General features: G+C 34.5%; 1 protein-coding gene across 1 annotated transcript in view; it reads left to right on the top strand.

The window, feature by feature from the left end:
• LOC127847988 (microtubule-associated protein futsch-like) overlaps nt 1-23,778 on the top strand; it is a 196,489-nt gene that overhangs the window by 84,588 nt on the left and 88,123 nt on the right. The window contains 1 exon segment of the mRNA XM_052380241.1: nt 8,034-8,542. Coding sequence (XP_052236201.1) covers nt 8,034-8,542 — 509 coding nt within the window.

Genomic DNA, 23,778 nt, shown 5'->3' with positions numbered 1-23,778 from the left:
ATGGACTTATGAATCTTCATGAAACTTTGTCAGTATATTTGTTTAAATGATATCTTGGATGTGTATGAAAATGGTTCTGGTCTGTTGAAAAACGTGGCTGCCAGGGTGTTCACTAGTAATGAAAGTTGGTAAGAACATTTTGTTCTAATGACATCATGGGCTGCACAGAACAGGTCAGTTCCTTTGAATCTCAGGTGAGCGACTTTGGGCCATTCAGGCCCTCTTTTTTAAGAAACTTTAAAAGTTTTCAACATGAAACTTCATGGGTGTATAGATATCAAAGAGGAGAAGTGACATGCACAAGAAACATAACTCTACACTTCCTTAAAAAGGGGTTATTGCCCTTAGTTGTTTTTGTATGATGTAACTTGTGGGGGCTATACCTCAGATATGATACAGGATTTAAATTGAAACCCTTGAAACCCTACACTTTCTTATTATGCCCCCCTTCAAAGAAGAGGGGGTATATTGTTTTGCTCATGTCTGTCGGTCCGTCGGTCAGTCGGTCGGTAGGTTGGTCCGTCCACCAGATGGTTTCTGGATGATAACTCAAGAACGCTTACGCCTAGGATCATGAAACTTCATAGGTATATTGATCATGACTCGCAGATGACCCCTATTGATTTTGAGGACACTAGGTCAAAGGTCAAGGTCACGGTAACCCTAAATAGTAAAATGGTTTCTGGATGATAACTCAAGAACGCTTATGCCTAGGATCATGAAACTTCATAGGAACATTGATCATGACTCGCAGATGACCCCTTTTGATTTTCAGGTCACAAGGTCAAGGTCACGGTGACCCAAAATAGTAAAATGGTTTCCTGATGATAACTCAAGAACGCTTATGCCTAGGATCATGAAACTTCATAGGTACATTGATCATGACTCGCAGATGACCCCTATTGATTTTCAGGTCACTAGGTCAAAGGTCAAGGTCACGGTGACCCGAAATAGTAAAATGGTTTCCGGATGATAACTCAAGAACGCTTATGCCTAGGATCATGAAACTTCATAGGTACATTGATCATGACTAGCAGATGACCCCTATTGATTTTCAGGTCACTAGGTCAAAGGTCAAGGTCATTTGAAAAAAAAGTTATGAGCTATTGTCATCACCTTGGCGTCGGCGTCTGGTTAAGTTTTGTGTTTAGGTCAACTTTTTTCATATAGTATCAAAGCTATTACATTCAAACTTGGTACACTTACTAACTATTATGAGGGGACTGGGCAGGCAAAGTTAGATAACTCTGGCATGCATTTTGACAGAATTATTTGCCCTTTTATTCTTTGAAAATTGAAATTTTGGTTAAGAAAAAAGTATACTTTTTGCGATTGGGAATATAGCCGAATTTCGGCTATAAAATCGGGCCAAAAAAAAACCCTGCCTAGTATCATGAAACTTCATAGGTACATTGATCATGACTGGCAGATGACCCCTATTGATTTTCAGGTCACTAGGTCAAAGGTTAAGGTCACAGTGACTCGAAACTGTAAAATAGTTACCGGGTGATAAATCAAGAATACTTAGGCCTAGGATCATGAAACTTCATAGGTACATTTATCATGACTTGCAGATGACCCTATTAGTTTTTTACTATATAGCCTTGCATCATGCATAGATTAGAGTAAAAGTAGTACTGCTTTGTTAGTTGTTAAATAGTATATGTCAAAGAATAAAAGAAACATTGAATGGGTGGATTTGATCAGCTGTATCGGGAGGAGGAGGCTGAATATGTCCCAAAATTAGTCAGTGAAAACCAAGATTTGGTCAGGGCAAAGTCAGTGAAAAGTCTGGGAATTTTATTTCATCAGGTTGGTGGCAACCCTGATAAACTACATAGCAACTTCATATTTGGCTTACTGGGGGGCATTGTCTTTCTCAAAGAAATCTTGTTTTACAGTTATTACCCATTCAAGCGCATGTAATGTTCTGCGAAAAAGGAACCCAGGCTTATGTTGCCATGAGTTTTTTTTTGATTCAACAACATTTGTTTTGTGGTCTTTAATCTCACAGCAACTTGCTGCAGTTTGCTTTTTGGAAGTTTTGCCACCTATATCCACTTACCAAAGAGCAACAACCCCTTAGAACCTGGAACTAATTTCTTCCTCTACCTGGAGTCTTGACAGCTATGGATCCTTATTATTGAGGCTCACTCTGGGAAAATGGGGCTTAATGTATGTGCATTAACCCATTTATGCCTTGTGGACTCTCCCATCCTTTTAAGTTGGATCAATTTATTTCAAAAATTAGGGATGTCTAGTATATTTATTTCTATATTTAGAACAATTCTTACAGAAATTCCATTAAGCAAACAGCGTAGACCCAGATGAGACGCCGCATCATGCGGCGTCTCATCTGGGTTTACGCTGTTTGCAATGTCCTTTTTTCAGGACGCTAGGCATGAATGGGTTAAGTGTTGTTTCACATTAGCCTGTGCAGTCAGCACAGGTTATTCAGGGACAACACTGTCTGCTTTAATGGTAGTTTTTTTTTAAAGGAAGTCTCTTCTTACCATACATTTAGTTAAGGTGGAGATTGTTGCCCCTGTGTAGACTGCACAAACTAATCTTGGATGACACTTTACACACATTCATTAACCCTTTGCATGCTGGGAAATTTGTCGTCTGCTAAAATGTCGTCTGCCGAATTTCTAAAATTAGCATTTTCTTCGATTTTTTTTAAAGAATACTATCAGAATAGCAAACAGTTTGGATCCTGATGAGACGCCACGTTTTGTGGCGTCTCATCTGGATCCAAACTGTTTGCAAAGGCCTTCAAAATTCGATTCCAGCACTGAAAGAGTTAAGCCCTTTTTACCCAGAACAAGGCATATAAATATTTATACAAATCACAATTTGAATGAACGTGCAAAAGCTTAGTTGTCTGCTTTTCAAAGGTATTGCAATTAAATGAATATAGAGATGTGCTTGATTTGTATCTTGTTCAAAAGAAGACTTGATTGATTCCTGGCCACATGTTAGAGCCAGTTAAACCGGTTTCAGGAAAGCATCTCTCAACAGGTTAAATCAGAATAAATGAAGAAATACTACTCCTCTTCAATGCAGAAAGACTTTTTGTTGTTCAAAGCATTATTTAGAGATAGCAATTTTACGTAGCTTGCTTAGATGCCATTTATAAAAGAATGCTTCCACCTGTTAGGTAAGAGATTTGTTTATGCCCATGATGTCTATTTACCTTCAACTGTAAGGATGACTATTATTTCCTGCTCTTGCTGCTTCAATGTCTGTTGATGCTGCTGCTGCTACTGCTGCTACTGAACCTACTGCTGCTGCTCACAGCTGCTGGAGATGGTGATAATGAAGTATAGTCTGATGATGATTAGAAGCAGAAATTATCATCCTGGTTTGACTTCATACCAATCATAGTAATGGTACTAGAAATCTGAAAATTATTCTGCTCTAAAAGTAAGGGAAGTTATTGTGTTGAACCAATATTTATTAATTGCTGATTATCTCCCTTGATGATATAAATTGTGTTTTTAAGCAAGCATAATTTTTGAAATCAATTTGAAAAAAAAACAAAACAGGAAAAGATTTTGATATTTTTAACTATATAAATTAAGTATCAAAATTAAACCTATATTATTTTTTATGCCCCCTTTTCGAAGAAAAGGTGGCATATAGTGATCAGACTGTCCGTCTGTCAGTATGTCCGTCTGTCTGTCTCTCCGTTACACTTTGCATTTAGGTTTCAAAAAATGCTCATAACTTCTATGTCCCTTGAGATATAACCTTCATATTTGGTATGCAAGAGTACATGGACAAGTCCTTTCCATACGCACATAAATTTTTACCCCTGTGACCTTGACCTTGAACTTAGGGTCAGCGTTTAGGTTTCGAAATCTGCGTATAGGTTTCGAAAAATGCTCATAACTTCTATGTCCCTTGAGATATAACCTTCATATTTGGTATGTATGTGTATATGGACAAGGCCTTTCCATACGCACACAATTTTTTACCCCTGTGACCTTGACCTTGAACTTAGGGTCCGCATTAAGGTTTCGAAATCTGTGTTTAGGTTTCGAAAAATGCTCATAACTTCAATGTCCCTTGAGATATAACCTTCATATTTGGTATGCATGTGTATATGGATAAGGCCTTTTTATGTGCACAATTTTTTTTACCCCTGTGACCTTGACCTTGAACTTAGGGTCCGCGTTTAGGTTTCGAAATCTGCGTTTAGGTTTTGAAAAATGCTCAAAACTTCTATGTCCCTTGAGATTTAACCTTCATATTTGGTACGCATGTGTATATGGACAGGGCCTTTCCATACGCACACAAATTTTGACCCCTGTGACCTTGACCTTGAACTTAGAGTCCGCGTTTAGGTTTCAAAATCTGCGTTTAGGTTTCGAAAAATGCTCATAACTTCTATGTCCCTTGAGATAAAACCTTCATATTTGGTATGCATGTGTATATGGACAAGGCCTTTCCATATGCACACAAATTTTGACCCCTGTCACCTTGACCTTGAAGTTAGGGTCTGCGTTTAGGTTTCAAAATCTGCGTTTAGGTTTCGAAAAATGCTCATAACTTCTATGTCCCTTGAGATATAACCTTCATATTTGGTATGCATGTGTATATGGACAGGGCCTTTTCATAAGCACACAAATTATTACCCCTGTGACCTTGACCTTGAAGTTAGGGTCCGTGTTTAGGTTTCAAAATCTGTGTTTAGGTTTCGAAAAAAGCTCATAACTTCTATGAAGCGTTTATAGGGGGCATAAGTCATCCAATGGTGACAGCTCTTGTTTTCTATTTGATGAGATTGGTTGATTTCTTGATTTATGAAACTGCTTCAACATGTTTAAGGTCAATAATTATATAAAACTGGTGATATACAAAAAAATCATAAAAACTGAAGGTAATTGATTTATTTTCTTCTAATAAGCGCAAGACTGCTATATTCCAACAGCATATTGTAATAAATAACATTTAACAAGTTTATAGAAGACAATATTATCTCTTACTTTGAACCGCTGGCTTAACATCTGGCAATATTAGGTAATTTTATTCCAATTTGTGATCTTTTTATTATTTTGCAGCTATTAAAGAGGTATTTCAGGGAATATAAAAAACCTTTATGCACTTGTTTATAGTTACAAAATTCATAAATTAAGCAGGTCTGAGTTTATGAATGCAGCTTGTGATTTAGGTGTGGGAACTTCGGTAAATTTGTTTTTATGTTTGAACTGTTTTTAACAGCTAGGTGTCAGTGATAGATTTGCACGGCTCTATCCTAATTTAAATTTGAATATTTAATGCGAGAACTGTTGAATACATTTCTGTGTCATACACCTACCCCTGAGGCATCTTGAGTGAATTTTCTTTCAACCACTTTTGTATATGCTATATGGGCCTGTTTGTAAACAATCTTTGAAAGGTCAGCAGGGCATGTAAAAATTGATTGCAAGTTTGTAAACATTGATAAAAGGGTTTAATTTAGTTTTCACTGGTCAATAAAATTCAATAACAGTTTAGCAGTTGACAGCTTTAACAGGGGTGTAATTTGTACGTCTGGCCCAATTTTTAATGATTTTTTTCAACCGCCCACTTCGGGTCATTAAACACGGTTTTCTTGAGTACTTTAGGGTAGTTGCGAAAGTGGATACCAAAAAAGGATTGTAAGATGCTGTTTGTGGCAATTTGGTGTGAATGTTTTACAGTTTTATATGAATGTTTATATTAGCCAATTGGGATATATTTGTGATGTTTGTAAACGAGCCTATAGACATTTTGTGTTGATGTTGGTATACAAAGACAGTATAATATAGTTTGTAAACATAATACTTGCTTATTGAAAATATACATTTTGTGTTAAATTGTTAAATCTTTGTACGCCTTTACGATATTTCTTAAATCAAGCACATTATTTGTATGAATAATGACAATTTATTGCAATTTTAAGCTTTGACAGAATAACACTGCATCTGTCATAGTGGTTAAATGATAAACAGCATATTAGGAATTTTATTTGCTTTAAACATTGATGTTGTTATCTGTCTGTATTTATTTGCGGATGTGTTTTGAGCCTTACTCATGCTTCTTTTCATCAATCAAATAAACAGGACGCCCACAAATTTGGCACAAATTATTGCATGAATCACAACATGTGTGATATATTTTGTGATTGAAAAAATGAGCCTAACAGGAAAAACAGGACCTAAATGCACTGCGTAAAGTGTCACCCTTGATAAGCCCGTGCAGCCCACACAGGCTAATCAGGGAAGACACTTTTTGCTCACAGTGGGTTTTTACTAAGACTTCCTATAAACAAAAAAATACCATTAAAGCTGAAAGTGTCGTCCCTGATTAGCCTGCGCTGACTGCTCATGTCATGCTCATGCATTTAGCTGGGTTTTCCCAGAGGGACTATCTCAATATATTTTGTAAATGAAAACAAGACATGTTATATTCTTGCTTCATTCTTGCTTTATTTTCATAATAAAAAGTCATTCTTTACTGTTTGATAATGATGCTCCATCTGTTTAACACCTGTTTGACATCCAGGGATGACTTCATTAAAATAAAAAAGAGCTGGGCAATTGTACGCCATGCTGTTTTAAGTTTAAGAAACAAATCTTCATCGGATAAACAAGATTTGCATTTAACAATTGAACTCAGATCGGTAATATCAACTGCATTTTAACCCTTTGACTTTAATTTGCATACTTCGCTCAAAATTTGCTTACATTTCAAGCCATACAGGAACATCTCCATTTTGATTAGAAGTCTGATTTACATTTTATTCGAATTTGTGCGATATGAAATTTGTTATGGGTTCAAAAGAGCAGAATGAAGAAGAAATGATTTTAAAATTGGTTTTGCGAATATATTCTTGTCGTATTCGACTGCATGTTACAGAAAATTCATTACAATTTAAAGACATTTTACTTATTATTTTCATTATTTTGTACATTATGTTTGCAGATACAATTTGTAATATAGTGGCTATTAAGTAATTTATTTACTAATTTATTTACTATTTAAGAGACTTACTAATATTGTATCTTTTGTTTTATTGTACATGTAATGGCATCAACAAATAATTTATTTATGCTTATTTATGTATGATAGCTTTGTAAAATCATGTTTGATGCAGATTTTTATTATATTTTCTCTTTTGTCTGTTTAACTCCTTTGATAATTAAACTGTCAATTTTTAGAATGGTTTAGTGCTGTTACAGTTTGCTGACAGAAAACCTCATATTGTTATGGATTTGATATATTCAAAAGCTGCATTGTGTTGTATGGGTACAAATACATGTAAACTGCATTTCATGATCAAAATTCAAAATTTTCAAAATTGATGTTTACAAATGTTTAATACAATCAATGTTAATTTAGTCTTTTTTGTTTGTTTTTAAAACCATTAAAACCTTTGGAAATGTTTTTCCAATAAACATCAGGTCATAAATACAAAAGGTACAACACCTTTATGAGTTCATATCCTATACTAAGCTCTTTAGCAAAAACTTTTTGTGGAAATTTCTCAAAACCATAAAATACTAACATCTGTTGCTAAGTAATGTTCATTTAAAGTTAATTTTGTGTTTTATGGTACTTAAATCTCGTGAATTTCAAAATATGTATCACATTTTGCTGTAGTTAAATAAAACTGTCTACACAGAAAATTTAAATAAAATAAAATCCATTAAATATGGCTTACTTTATTGTTTCCATAAGAATTTAGTGGATATGGCTGTTGAAGAGATACAAGCCGCGCTCTGGGAAAACAGGGCTTAATGTATGTGAGGAAATTGTCATCACAGATTTGCAGTCTCCACAGGCTATTCAGTGACAATACTTTCGGCCTAAACTGAATTTTTGCGGAGAAGAGACTTCTAAAGCGAAAAATACAATTTTGTCCCTGATTAGTCTGTGAGAACTGCACTGGCTAATCTGGGACGACCCTTTACACATGTATTAAGCTGGGTTTTTGATGATCTAGGCTCATATTTTGGAATAAATGCTGTCTATTCACCCATTTTCTCTGTGTCTGTATTTTTCAGACATGACTCAGAATCATCAACGTCCTCTCCAGCCACAGCAGACGACAGTCAGATGTCACGAGGTCGATCCAGGTCAGTTAAGCAATCTGTCTCTTCGGAGTCGACTGGATCCCAAATTCTCTTGACTGGGTCCCAAAAGGTCTTCAGTGACCATGATCAGACTGGTCCCAAAAGGACACTAAGTCAAAATGAAAACCAGTCTGCTGCTGCAACATCGCTGTCACACAAGCGCCTTGATTATGATGATTATGATGAAGACATTATAAGGAGAGAAGCCATGGATAGCGTCTCAGAAATGAGTCAGTCCGAGGTGGCCAGTGGCGTTGGCTCCGATACATCTGAAATGTCTGATAGGAAACGGTTTGTGACTCGGGGTTCCAAAGACGAGATACTGAGAATATCTGACAGCGACCAGAGCGCTTCGTCATCTGTGTTGAGTGACAGTAGTCGCAAGAAGCGCAAGGATAAAAGTTCAATGCGGAAATCGAAACTGAATGAATCGGCAGAAGGTAAGTGTGTTGGAATGATTGTTCTGTTTTAGGCGTGGTAAAAAATAATAGTGCAATATTTTTATGATGTTATTAACAGATTATTTGTTGTCATTACGATTTGTTGGCCCTGGGTACCTTGCAGATTCGGGTAGCATAAATGGTAACTGTCATGGCAATTTCATTTAACCCATGTCATCCGACCTACTTATTTCTGTGACCTGATTTGGACTTTGCAAATTACAAAAATTAATAATAATTCAAAATGGGCTATTATTAAGGAGCTATTCCCAGAATTTCACCTGCAGCATAATATTACCATAATTGTTATCAACATCAGATGAAATATTCATCAAGATCCCAATTAAGTGCTCATTAACAGAGCTGTTGTTTTGATCAATATATTTGTGTGCAGCATTCACCTGATATTTAGGATCCTTGCTCTAGGAAAACTGGGCTTAATGCATTTGCGTAAAGTGTCATCCCAGATAAGCCTCTGCGGGCTACACAGGCTAATCAAGGACGACACTTTCCATTTTTGTGGATTTTTTTGTTTGAAGTTAGTCTCTTCTTAGCCAAAAGCCGGTCTAGATGGAAAGTGTTGTCCGTGATTTCAAAGCCTGTGTAGATTCCACAGGCTAATCTAGGATGACACGTTATGCATGTGCATTGAACCCAGTTTTCCCAGAGCTGGACTCAAATAAAGTGGAGCTAAAGAGACTAATTTTGATAAAGAATATTTCCGATTTAAAGTTCACTTTGGTTAAGACAGATTGGTTCTTATAAACTTTACCGGTCTGGTAATTTGTACAAAAATCCAACTAACTTTGCAAATAAAATTTTAAACATAAATTATGTTCTTCTAATAAAGTGGCAGATTTTGATTTGACTGACCGAACATGAACTTGCTGGTCTCTTTAATTATAGGTTACACACCAGTCAATCTAAGTGTAGTTAACTTTACCCGATTCGCTTACAGTTTAATGGAAAAATTATGTCCCAAATTGGCCAGTTCTTATGTCCACAGGCTGTTTTGAAATATAAATAGTGAAGTCAGCTTTTTACCCTGTACTTAAATCAGCTTTTACCCTTTAAAGGCAGGAGGGATGTGCTGTCATTGGATTGTATTGTGAACAGTTTACAAATAGAAGAATTGAGACATATGGCTTGGTTACATTATTGAGCAAAACTGGCTGATAGAATGGTGTGGTTTTCAAAATTGCATGGATTTGTTCTCTTAACTCTTTCCCACTCAGAAGCAAAGGGAAAATGGCTATGTGCAAACAGCATAAAACCAGAACAGCCTGCAGGTAACTCGCAGTCTGTTCAGGTTTTATGCTGTTTGCTGCTCATCAGCATCTTAGGGTTGGAAATAAAGCCTTTAAATTTAAAGTTGAATTTAGTAAGAAAGGTCTTCAAGTAAATTTAACTTTCTAACGTCCTACAAATGTGTCAAAATGCGTCTAACTTTGGAATTCCTATTCTAACTGAAGTGGGTTCATTGATTGTTTTCCAGCTATTCACTCTAAAAGATAAAAAAAAAGTATGGTGTTCCATCCATTTAACCCATTTATGCCTAGCGTCTAGAAAAAAGGCCTTGGCATCACGCGGCGTCTCATCAGGGTCTGCACTGTTTGCTTAAAGGAATTTCTGTTAGAAATATTATAAATATAGAAATTAATATACTAGACATCCCTAATTTTGGCAATAAATTGATCCAATTTAGAAGGATGGGAAAGTCCACTAGACATAAATTGGTAAAAAAATGATTTCACTAAACATTTGAGGTCGCATGCAGTGTAGAGGATAAGATAGCTGCCTTCAGGTCTGGAGGTTCTTTATGTGAGTCACGTTCTGAGAAAACTGGGCTTAATGCACGTGCATAAAGTGTCGTCCCAGGCTAATCAGTGACGACACTTTCCGCTTTTATGACATTTTTCGTTTAAATGAAGTCTCGTCTTAGCAAAAATCCAATTTATGCAGAAAGTGTCGTCCCTGATAAGCTTGTGCGTACTGCACAGGCTAATCTGGGACGACACTTAACGTATTTGCATTATGCCCAGTTTTCTCAGAACATGACTCATGTGATCCCCACCTGTGTAGTGTTCTCAAAATCTTCTTTTGAGACACTAAGTACTGGTTCTACTCAGGACATTGTCTCAAATTGTGTCCATAAACCTTAGGATGAAGATAAAATCCATCTAAAATAAATAAATTTATTAAAATAAAACACTGACATTGGTTTACAATTTGCATATTTCTGTATATTTCTGTAGTGGTGTGGGCGTGATTAAGTATGTGTTGTGTTTTATGACATTGACAAGGTGTGGCTAATTTGTTTTCTTTTTGTTGAAATTGATTTTTTCTTATCAGTTGAGACCTGTGTTTGCAGAGCAAGTAGAGTCAAGCAATAAAATATGTACTTTTATTGCTTTTCTTCTTGTACTTTTATTAACTCTTTACCACTTAGATACGTATTTTAAGGCATTTGCAGTCCCTTAGATAGTTAAATTTAATTACAGATCTTTCATACTAAATTGAATTTTTAAAGGCTTCATTTTCAACCCAAAGATACTGATGAGCAGCAAATAGCATAAAACCTGAACAGACTGCGAGTTGCTCGAAGGAAAGGATTAAGTGTTGACAAAAATGAATACTATCAGTTCATTTCACTAGCCAGGTTTTTAAATTCTTTCTACCACAGCAAGACTCATATTTATTTAATTGGGACTTAATGGGACTTGAGGCAATTACACTTAAATTATTGATGTGTTTTTATTGTTGTTTCTCATGAATAAAATCACAAATTTATATGATTCATGCTTGTTTAATCAAAAGATGTGGCAGGCTAGTCAATTTTGTAAATGACATGATCGAATTACGAAACAATTTTATTCAACCATTTCTAAAAGTTCATATTTTTTTTATTGATGTAGTGAATATTGCAACTTATATATAATTATACTGCATATATATATGAGGCATCATTAATGCGTTTTATCATGTTTTAAGAATATATTAAGCATTTATTTTAAGTTCCATATACAACTTACTATACCAAAGTCAGGTAGCAGTTAACGCGATAAAGCACTTAATATTTCCCACTACTGGTTGTACTTGATCATGGCAAAGTAATTAATCTTGAAAACTGTATTCATTGAGCCTTGCATATTGTGAATATCATATTTTGTGTATTTATGGAGAAAAACGTGCACTGAATCTTTCATAAAGTTAATATTAATTAAGAAATCCTGAACTGTCATTTTTTATGGACTAAATAATTGAAGTTTGTTTTAATATACTGTTTGTGATACCTGTGTATTATCATTGAATGTATAAATTGATAAACGAAAACAAAAGTTGAGATATTTATTTATCAAGGTAAGTTTTTGTCTATCGACATATTAAGTATATGAAAACACTGGTAAAGTCAATAAAAATATCCTTTGTCCATCTTTTTTTGTTGCTACGCAGTGATTAAATGCTAATTAAATTTAGTAGCTTTTAAGCTTTTTGCTGACAGTTGGTAGTTGGTAGTTCATTAAAGGTTACACCCTCTTAGTGCTTCTGTTCTAAACAACCCCCTGGTTGTCAAACAGTCATTTAAACGATCTCTACCTACGTATAAAAGTGACAAATTATATTGTATATATAAATCTAAAAAAAATTCATTGAAAGAAAATTTGAATTTTATGATTTGTAAAACCTGAAATCTTCATCGATTCATTTAAATATTGAGGTTTTGTTACTTATGTATCCTTAAATCTGCTTTGATCCATTAAATTGTTGAATACACAATCTGTTTATACATCTACGTCTTATAGATTCAGATATACATCAAAGTGATGTAAGAGGGATTGCAGGCTTTTGTAGAAAATTGATGATATGTTGATGCTCGGTCGTCCTCGACAGAAACCTGTTACCAGATTATTGACTCGAGTGCACAACGTAAAAAACTTTAGATTTAATGAAGCCTGCGTATATAAATTGTAATTCAGCCGTGAAATAATGTACACAACTAGGATTTCTGGCCTGTAATATGATGTATAAGACAGTGTGCGGTTTTATATGAAAACTTGTCATACTTGTGCTTGAATGGTGTGCATTAAAATGTGTACACTTGGCGACGATGTTTTAATTGCTGTTTTAATGCACTTTTGATGAGTAAGCAAGAAAATGGGTTGATGACAAATTTCTATCTACTCATTTAAATTTTGATTCGATTTTATAGTTTTATTAGATTAAACGCAGTGTGACTGAAGTTTACCTTGTTGTCAGATATTGATGTTACCTATTCATGTTGATATGGGATAGTCGAAAGAAAGTGTCAGTTGACTTTAAAGTCTGATTGTTGACAGTGATAGAATTAATGACTGGCACTGAGTTATATGTATTTTTTAAGTTATTTGCGCAGTGAAGGATATAAGTGTTTCAAATGGAAACAGGTAACTTGTATTTTTTATATATTAATTTAATTAATTAAAAACAAAAGATTGTGGGTCAGCTATGGGGTGTTTTTCCTTACTTTCTTGAAATAAGTTGAAAGGGCCTGTAATCTATAAAATTTGAATTTTTTTAGATAATGCAGAAATGATAGATTGCTTGTTTTTTTCCTTCTACTTCCTTTTATACTTTAATATTATTTATTAAGGTCACAGTTGTTATGGAGGATATTGTTGCTATCTGTATATAAGTGATCAAGACTTCCTGGGTTCAATCCCTATTTGGGGATCATTCTCAAGGCCCCCAAAGTACTGGTTTTACCCAGGAAACATACTCGATGATATTTCAATAAGGCTTAGGAATTTCATGCAAGCTATAATAAATTAGTTTTTTAGTTTAAACCTATTTATTTTAGCTCGATTGCATCGAAAGCCTCATGCTTATATAAGCGCTCTCGAGTCCGTTTCCTGGGCCTAGAACCAGTACTTGGTGACTCTTCGGGGGAGATCTAAAGAACGCTCCCACGGTGGGGATCGAACCTGTGATCTCCCGGTCGCTAGGCGGACACCATATCCATTACACCACGGCGACCTTTAATTAGTTTAAAATTATCATCAGAATACCATCAGGCTGTACATCCATGCATGTTAGGTGAACCTTTATGTTTTTACATCACCTTTTCACATAATTATTGACATTTATGCAGTGCAAAAATGGTAAGTGCCATTAGTTTCAAATAGAAAACAATCATTATTCACAAGCAAATAGTGCATTTTGCATGCTATGTTAAAAGGCTGTTTAAAATGGGATAACTTTTCCATGTATTAGAACGCTTACGTCATATAAATGATTACTCATCGCTAAATTTGCATTGGACATCCTGTGAGTTATGTAAGGAAGTGCAGACTGCTGCATCTTCAATATTGCATGGCTAAAAACTGCTAAAGAAATCATGTTCAATTGTTGAGGAAATTCGCCCATATATTGATTTGTGCAGTCTTGGTTTGCAATATAATTTTACTTCATTTCGCAAGATAATTTTCAGCTAGACTCTGGGAAAATCATGCTTAATGCATGTGGGTAAAGTGTTGTTACAGATTTAGCTTGTGCAATCCACAAAGGCTTATCAGGGACTGCACTTTCCCCTTTTCTAATTTTTCATTTAAATGAAGACCCTGTTATAAATGAAGCCTGTTGGGCTAATCAGGGACGCCACTTTCCGCTCTTTTGATGTTTTCATTGAAAGGAAGACCCTGGCTGTTATAATGTAGCCTGTTAGGCTAATCAGGGACGCTACTTTACATATGTGCATAAAGCCTGGTTAACTCAGAGCACAGCTCATATATAGAAATGCATGCCATTTTGGTATATTACAATAACTGTAGGTCAATGCTATAAATTGTACAGGCATTACAATAACTGTAGGTCAATGCTATACATTGTACAGGTATATCAATAACTGTAGGTCAATGCTATTCATTGTACAGGCATTACAATAACTGTAGGTCAATGCTATACATTGTACAGGCATTACAATAACTGTAGGTCAATGCTATACATTGCACAGGCATATTACAATAACTGTAGGTCAATGCTATACATTGTACAGGCATTACAATAACTGTAGGTCAATGCTATACATTGCACAGGCATATTACAATAACTGTAGGTCAATGCTATACATTGTACAGGCATATTTCAATAACTGTAGGTCAATGCTATACATTGTACAGGCATATTACAATAACTGTAGGTCAATGCTATACATTGTACAGGCATATTACAATAACTGTTGGTCAATGCTATACATTGTACAGGCATATTACAATAACTGTTGGTCAATGCTATACATTGTACAGGCATATTACAATAACTGTAGGTCGATGCTATACATTGTACAGGCATATTACAATAACTGTAGGTCAATGCTATACATTGTACAGGCATATTACAATAACTGTAGGTCAATGCTATATATTGTACCGGCTTATTACAATAAATGTAGGTCAATGCTATACATTGTACAGGCATATTACAATAACTGTTGGTCGATGCTATACATTGTACAGGCAACTACAATAACTGTAGGTCAATGCTATACATTGTAAAGGCATATTACAATAACTGTAGGTCAATGCTATACATTGTACAGGCATATTACAATAACTGTAGGTCAATGCTATACATTGTACAGGAATATTACAATAACTGTAGGTCAATGCTATACATTGTACAGGCATAGTATAATAACTGTTGGTCAATGCTATACATTGTACAGGCATATTACAATAACTGTAGGTCAATGCTATACATTGTACAGGCATATTACAATAACTGTAGGTCAATGCTATACATTGTACAGGCATATTACAATAACTGTAGGTCAATGCTATACATTGTACAGGCATATTACAATAACTGTAGGTCAATGCTATACATTGTACAGGCATATAACAATAACTGTTGGTCAATGCTATACATTGTACAGGCATATTACAATAACTGTAGGTCAATGCTATACATTGTACAGGCATATTACAATAACTGTAGGTCAATGCTATACATTGTACAGGCATATTACAATAACTGTAGGTCAATGCTATACATTGTACAGGCATATTACAATAACTGTAGGTCAATGCTATACATTGTACAGGCATATTACAATAACTGTAGGTCAATGCTATACAATGTACAGGCATATTACAATAACTGTAGGTCAATGCTATACATTGTACAGGCTTAGTTATTGTATTTATTGAAGGAAAAGTTTAAGTATAAAGCAAATTATAAAAACTTTTTCTGTGCTGCTATAAGGTTAAGATTATGTTACGGATATCAGGTCCATCTAGCAAACTTATTTTGAGCTCACCTGAGCACAATGTGCTCATGGTGAATTTTTGTGACGGCCCAAATTTGTCTGCAGTGTGTTGTGCGTCATGCGGCGTCAACATTTGCCTCTTTAACACTCTAGAGGCCATATTTATTGTCCGATCTTCAAGAAATTTGGTTAGAAGATTTGTGCTAATAATATTTTTGACTATTTCGAAAATGGTTTTGGTTGGTTGAAAAACATGGCCTCCAGGAGACCGGGCATTTTTCTTTATATGGCTTTAGTAAAACCTTAGTAAAATGTGAAATGGTATGAATTGTTTTTATGTACCTTTAATATTTTATCATTTTTGCCTCACTTTGGATAATAAATAGTTCAACATGAATGGCCAGGTGTGTAATCTTTGGTAGATGAAGAATTATGGTCATAGACTCATACATATAATTATGTTTTCACTTAATAGATATAGGTCATATATACATGGTGGATTATTTTGGCCAACACATAAATATTATGTGTTGTAAGTGTCATCTCTGAAAGGTAACTTTTGATCTTTGAGTTATGTTTTTATGCCATCTGGTGTGTCTTTGTAAGTTGTCAAAAAGGGGATCACTTTATGACAGTCAGCGTTGGAAATTTATACAAAAGTGCCAAAATGTGACAGAATATTAACATTTTGAAAAAATAGCAATGGCTGTTGTTTGTTACTGATATATGGCAAAGTTTGGTTGAAAATGTATGATTTTTTTATGTTATAAAAATTAAGGTTAAGGTTAAGTTGGAATTAATAAAAACAGCTTTTCATTGGTCCTGCTGCTTGCTAAGTCAACAAAGTAAAATAATGTATTTAACAGATATTATTACAAAAATGTGTTATGTTTAAAAAATTCACAACATTAATTTTGTATTTAGTTTCCTTATTTGTTTTACTTTACTTTCCTAAAAATGTAACAAAAGCAGTCACAACATCCCCAAAGAATCCACAAGAAAATTAAATACAGAAGTAATGGACGATGCCCTGTGGAAAAGCAGGTTTAATTCATGTGCATAAAGTGTTGTCCCAGATTAGCCTGTGCAGTCCACACAGGCTAATCAGGGACTACACTTTCTGGCTTAACTTGATTTTTGCAAAGAAGAGACATTCTTCAAACAAAAATATCATAAAAGCTTCAAGTGTCGTCCGTGATTAGCCTATGCGGACTGCGCAGGCTAATTTGGGATGACACTCAACGCACATGCATGAAATCCCCTTTTCACAGAGCATGGCCCAAATAAATCTTTTAATGTTTGATTGCCCTCATAAAGGACAATGCTAATTAGTTTAATTAATAGCTCTGATAAAAACCATACCCACCACACCTGAACTTGCTCAGTTTAATAAGTGATCATCTGCCTCAATATCACTGGGGATACAAAGTCTACAAAACAGTCTGGGATTGCTCTTTATGCCATCCTGGAGTGCTGGGCATTATTCCTTTACCACTTAGATACACATTTTGACGCATTTGAAGTCCTTTAGAAAATCTAAATTAATGAGTTGCAAACAGCATAAAACCTGAACTATAATAAAAGAAAGCGAGTTACTCTGGTTGCAAATCCATTTTCACTTTGCTTCTTATGGGGAAAAGGTGAAGCATTGCACTTGTGCATCTGTATGTCAGTGCGAATGTACCTCCAGAAGGTGGTGTTTGTGTTTTGAAGTCTTCTTCTATTACTGAGTAGACTGCACTCACACTTTCACAGTTACACAGTATTCTATCATTTACATATGCAAGTATTTTTATTATGAAAATATACATCTTCAGCCCCATTCTGTTTGAGGGTTATACTTGCTTTAAGTGATCCTCAGGTTAACCCTTTCCCACTTAGAAGCAAAGTGAATATGGCTATGTGCAAACAGCATAAAACCAGAACAGCCTGCAAGTAACTAAATGCAGTCTGTTCAAGTTTTATGCTGTTTGCTGCTCATCAGTATAATGTAAGGGTTGGAATTGAAGCCTTAAAAACTTGAATCTAGTAAGAAAGGTATTAAATTGAATATAACTTTCTTAGGGACTACAAATGCGTGAAAATACAGTGAAAATACATGGGATACGGACAAAACCCCTCCCGGACAAAAACCCTCCCATGATTTCATAGGGGGCGTACAAAAACCCTCTCATGAAAAAACGGGGGCGGACAAAAACCCTCCCATGAAAAAAACGGGGGCGGACAGCCCCTATAAAACTGACGGGAGGGTTTTTGTCCGGGTGGGGTTTTGTCGGGCATTAAAAATACATATTTAAGTGGCTCACCTGGTGGCACCATGAACATTCACCAGACCACCTGAATATAAACCCTCATGTGATATGTCATGCTAATCATCCTGGAAGTTTGAGAAGGTTACATGCAACCAGTTGCCAGTTGCTCAAAAATTAACCATATGTCAAAGCTAGCGGTGGGTATTTTTGTAATTAACACACTTTAATAATTAAATGTGGTCAATGTACGGCTGTCAAAAATCAGCACACTGTGTACACCATAATTCTGCTTTCTATAAGAAAGTTCTGTTAAAAAAGGAGAAATTCAATCTCAAGTAATTTACCGATTGTTAAAATGTTGAATAATTTTGTATGTGGATAAAAACATGAGAATATAAGAATTTAAATGTAATAATGCTTTATTCTGAAACATTTTGAAGTGAGTCTGGGAAAAAATTAATTTGCTCAAATTCAATTTTCGTGTCAAGTTATTTTTGTCTGTTATATTTACTTTACCTTCAAAATGAAAAGCTGAATGAAGAGCTTGCCAGTGGTTTCCCTGTCTAATACTTCCATAGGTATAAAGAGTTTTACAAACAAATTGGATTTATCAATGAAACTTGGGGTGATCTGCGTTTGATCATTATTTACCTTTTACTTAGGAGGACCGTTAGCAGAATTTTCGCTTGCAAAGCTTTTAGTGGATTGATCGGTTGTGTTTAATATTGGTTCACTCTCTAGAAGGTTAATGGAGATATATTGTGGTTTTGTGCAATTTGGGTATTTTGAAGTGCTCGGTTGTTATGTAATGTGAGTGAAAGTGTCTAGAAAAAGGAAAGAAATAAAAATATTTAGCATTTGAAGATAAATATTTAAACTAATCAGTAATGGAGTGAAAAACCACATTAAATATTCATTAAGATGTGTCATGAACAAAAAAAGGTTGATTTTATGCGTGTTAATATGTAGAGACATTTTTATTATTTAATTTTTATTTGGGTTTTGAATTGATTATAGTGCGAAACATAAACCATTAATGTGGATTGAAGCAGTTTCATAGTAAAGGAAATGTTAGATGTGATGGATAACATTGAATGTAACAGAGAGTCACATGACAAAAAATACATTTAATTGAGGCTAAAAATGAATCGCGTGGATTTCAGGAGGTTAGGTAAGTGTTAAAATTAAGCCTCTGGGAAAACTAGCCTACATGCATTTCAAATAAAGTGTAATCCCAGTTAAGCCTGTGCAGTTCGCTCAGGCTAATCAGGGACAACACTTTTGGCTTTTATGGTATTTTTCTTCTGAAGGAAGTCTCGTCTTAGCGAAAATCCTTTTTAGACGGAAAGTGTCATCCCTGATTAGCCTGAGAAGTGTGCACAGGTTAATCTGGGACAACACTTTACACACATGAATTAAGTATGTTATGTTGTTTCAATCTTACAAGTGTATTATGTTTTTCCAATCTTATACATATGTTATGTTGCTACAATCGTATAAGTTATTTATGTTGTTATCTTGTCCCAATCGTATAATAATGTTATGTTAATCAAGTCTTATAATTATGTTATGTTAGTCCAATCTTATAAGTATGTTATGTTGGTCCAATCTTATAAGTTTGTTATGTTGGTTCAATCTTATAATTATGACATGTTGGTCTAATCTTCTAAGTATGTTATGTTGGTCCAATCTTATAATTATGTTATGTTGGTCCAATGTTATAAGTATAAGTGGTTAAACAAGTCAGTGGTTTCCCTGTCTAATACTTCCATAGGTATAAAGAGTTTTACAAACAAATTGGATTTATCAATGAAACTTGGGGTGATCTGCGTTTGATCATTATTTACCTTTTACTTAGGAGGACCGTTAGCAGAATTTTCGCTTGCAAAGCTTTTAGTGGATTGATCGGTTGTGTTTAATATTGGTTCACTCTCTAGAAGGTTAATGGAGATATATTGTGGTTTTGTGCAATTTGGGTATTTTGAAGTGCTTGGTTGTTATGTAATGTGAGTGAAAGTGTCTAGAAAAAGGAAAGAAATAAAAATATTTAGCATTTGAAGATAAATATTTAAACTAATCAGTAATGGAGTGAAAAACCACATTAAATATTCATTAAGATGTGTCATGAACAAAAAAAGGTTGATTTTATGCGTGTTAATATGTAGAGACATTTTTATTATTTAATTTTTATTTGGGTTTTGAATTGATTATAGTGCGAAACATAAACCATTAATGTGGATTGAAGCAGTTTCATAGTAAAGGAAATGTTAGATGTGATGGATAACATTGAATGTAACAGAGAGTCACATGACAAAAAATACATTTAATTGAGGCTAAAAATGAATCGCGTGGATTTCAGGAGGTTAGGTAAGTGTTAAAATTAAGCCTCTGGGAAAACTAGCCTACATGCATTTCGAATAAAGTGTAATCCCAGTTAAGCCTGTGCAGTTCGCTCAGGCTAATCAGGGACAACACTTTTGGCTTTTATGGTATTTTTCTTCTGAAGGAAGTCTCGTCTTAGCGAAAATCCTTTTTAGACGGAAAGTGTCATCCCTGATTAGCCTGAGAAGTGTGCACAGGTTAATCTGGGACAACACTTTACACACATGAATTAAGTATGTTATGTTGTTTCAATCTTACAAGTGTATTATGTTTTTCCAATCTTATACATATGTTATGTTGCTACAATCGTATAAGTTATTTATGTTGTTATCTTGTCCCAATCGTATAATAATGTTATGTTAATCAAGTCTTATAATTATGTTATGTTAGTCCAATCTTATAAGTATGTTATGTTGGTCCAATCTTATAATTTTGTTATGTTGGTTCAATCTTATAATTATGACATGTTGGTCTAATCTTCTAAGTATGTTATGTTGGTCCAATCTTATAATTATGTTATGTTGGTCCAATGTTATAAGTATATTATGTTGGTCCAATGTTATAAGTATGTTATGTTGGTCCAATGTTATAAGTATATTATGTTGGTCCAATGTTATAAGTATGTTATGTTGGTCCAATCTTATATGAATGTAAGGTTGGTCCAATCTTATAAGTATATTATGTTGGTCCAATGTTATAAGTATGTTATGTTAGTGCAATCTTCTAAGTTTATGTTGGTTCAATTTTTTTTATAAGTATGTTATGTTGTTCCAATCTTATAAGTTTGTTATGTTGGTTCAATCTTATAAGTATGTTATGTTGGTCCAATCTTATAATTATGTTATCTTGTTCCAATCTTATAAGTATGTTATGTTTGTCCAATCTTATCAGTATGTTATGTTTGTCCAATCTTAAAGGTATGTTATGTTGGTCCAATCTTATCAGTATGTTATGTTGTTCCAATCTTATAAGTATGTTATGTTGGTCCAATCTTATAAGTATGTTATGTTGGTACAATCTTATAATTATGACATGTTGGTCTAATCGTCTACTAAAATATGTTATGTTGGTCTAGTCGTATTATTATGTTATGTTGGTCCAATCTTATAATTATGTTATCATGTTCCAATCTTACAAGTATGTTATGTTGGTCCAATCTTATAAGTACTGGTTTTGTTCGTACAATCTTATAAGTATGTTATGTTGGTCCAATTTTACAAGTATGTTATGTTGGTCCAATCTTACAAGTATGTTATGTTGGTCTAATCTTACAAGTATGTTATGTTGGTCCAATCTTATAAGTTTGTTATGTTGGTCCAATCTTACAAGTATGTTGTGTTGGTCCAATGTTATAAGTATGTTATGTTGGTCCAATCTTACAAGTATGTTATGTTGGTCCAACCTTATAAGTTTTTTATGTTGATCCAACCTTATAAGTATGTTCTGTTGGTCCAATCTTAAAGGTATGTAATGTTGGTCCAACCTCATAAGTTTGTTATGTTGGTCCAACCTTATAAGTTTGTTATGTTGGTCCAATTTTATAAGTATGTTATGTTGGTGCAATCTCAGTAAAATGCGGTTTTAAGCTACAATTGTCTATATACTTTTTATTGATTTAATTGTCTTCAAATGCATGCTTTAAAGGTTTGTTGTTTTTGCAAGTATTTTCCATCAAGATGTTTTCTATGGTCATTGATTGTTAAGCTGGGTTGCAACAAGCATGAGTTCTCAATTCTGATCTAGGTTTGAAATCTTAAATCAATAAAAATTTATGTTATCTTTGTATTGCTCACTGGGACTTGTAAATAGCAAATTACATGATAAGATGTTATAAAACAATAATAATCTAGATGAACTCGTGTGGGTGGTGTGATAAAGTTTGACAAAAACATGTTTGTTTAGTGGACTTTAAAGCAACATGGCTCAGTATTTGTGTGGATCAATAGATTTGAGACTTGCTATGGAAACACTGGCTTCATGTATTTACCCAAAGTGTCTAGCAGATTAGCCTGTTTAGTCAACACAGGCTAATCAGGGACAACATCTTACTCTTTTATGGATTTTTTCGTTTTAAGGAAGACTCTTTTATCAAAAATCTAGTTTAGGATGAAAGATTAGCCTGTGCAGTCTGAATAAGCTAATCTTGGACGACACTTTACGGACTTGCATTAAGTCCCAGGCTCTTTACTCAGAGTGAGGCGAATTTTACAAGACATGTCTTTGGAAAACTATTTAGGCAGAGCTATGTGAAAAGGGGGTTTAATGCATGCGCGTTAAGTGTTATCCCATATAAGCCTGCGCAGTCCGCCTAAAACTTGATTCTTGTGAATAAGAGACTTTCTTGAAATAAAAAATATCATTTAATGGAAAGTGTCGTCCCTGATTAGCCTGTGCAGACTTCACAGGCTAATCTGGGACGACACTTTATGCATATGCATTAAACCCCTTTTTTACAGAGCACGGCCCAATTTAAAAATCAGAGTGAGATAGAATTTATTTCAAATCTAAGCTGTAATATGTTTGTATATAACAGGGCTCAATAAATGTATAGAATGTTTTGTAAAGTAGCAAATGTCAAAATGCATGGTAAGTATTCAGAGAGGAAAAATTTACAATGCTGTGGCCAGTATTTAGATCAGAAAAATTTACAATGCATGGTCTGTATTTAGTTCAGAAAAATTTACAATGCATGGTCTGTATTTAGTTCAGAAGAATTTACAATGCATTGTTAGTACTATGATCAGAAGAATTTACAATGCATGGTCAGTAAAAGAAGTAGACAAACATACATAAACGGTCATTATCAAACATTCCTGTTATTCAGTCAGTATTTAAAGAAGAAAAGTTTCCAATGCATGGTCAGTAGGAGAAGAAGAAAACTTTCCAAGGCCGCTGATAATTGTCAGTACTGAAAGTATAAAAGTTTGTAATGCATTATCAGTATTAAAAGTAGAAAAATTTCCAATGCATGGTCAGTATTCAAAGTAGAAAAGTTTGTTATGCATTATCAGTATTAAAAGTAGAAAAATTTCCAATGCATGGTCAGTATTCAAAGTAGAAAAGTTTGTTATGCATTATCAGTATTAAAAGTGAAAAAGTTTCCAATGCATGGTCAGTATTCAAAGTAGAAAAGTTTGTTATGCATTATCAGTATTAAAAGTGAAAAAGTTTCCAATGCATCAGTGCCTTCCCCAGGAATTTGTTCAGGCGCCCCGGGGCCGACCGGGGGTGGATTCGGGAGTGGTGTCCCCTCCCGACGTTGATTTTTTTTAATTTAACGTGTCAATTCACGTTCTGTGGTGCGTTATAACTCAAAGAAAAACAGCGTCAAAAGACGTCATTTGGTGCGCTATGACTCT

The sequence above is a fragment of the Dreissena polymorpha genome, chromosome 10 (genome assembly GCF_020536995.1).
Source record: "Dreissena polymorpha isolate Duluth1 chromosome 10, UMN_Dpol_1.0, whole genome shotgun sequence".
NCBI classification, from domain to species: Eukaryota; Metazoa; Mollusca; class Bivalvia; order Myida; family Dreissenidae; genus Dreissena; species Dreissena polymorpha.
Note: the sequence above shows the minus strand (reverse complement) of the source record. Positions and strands in the feature narration are given on the sequence as shown.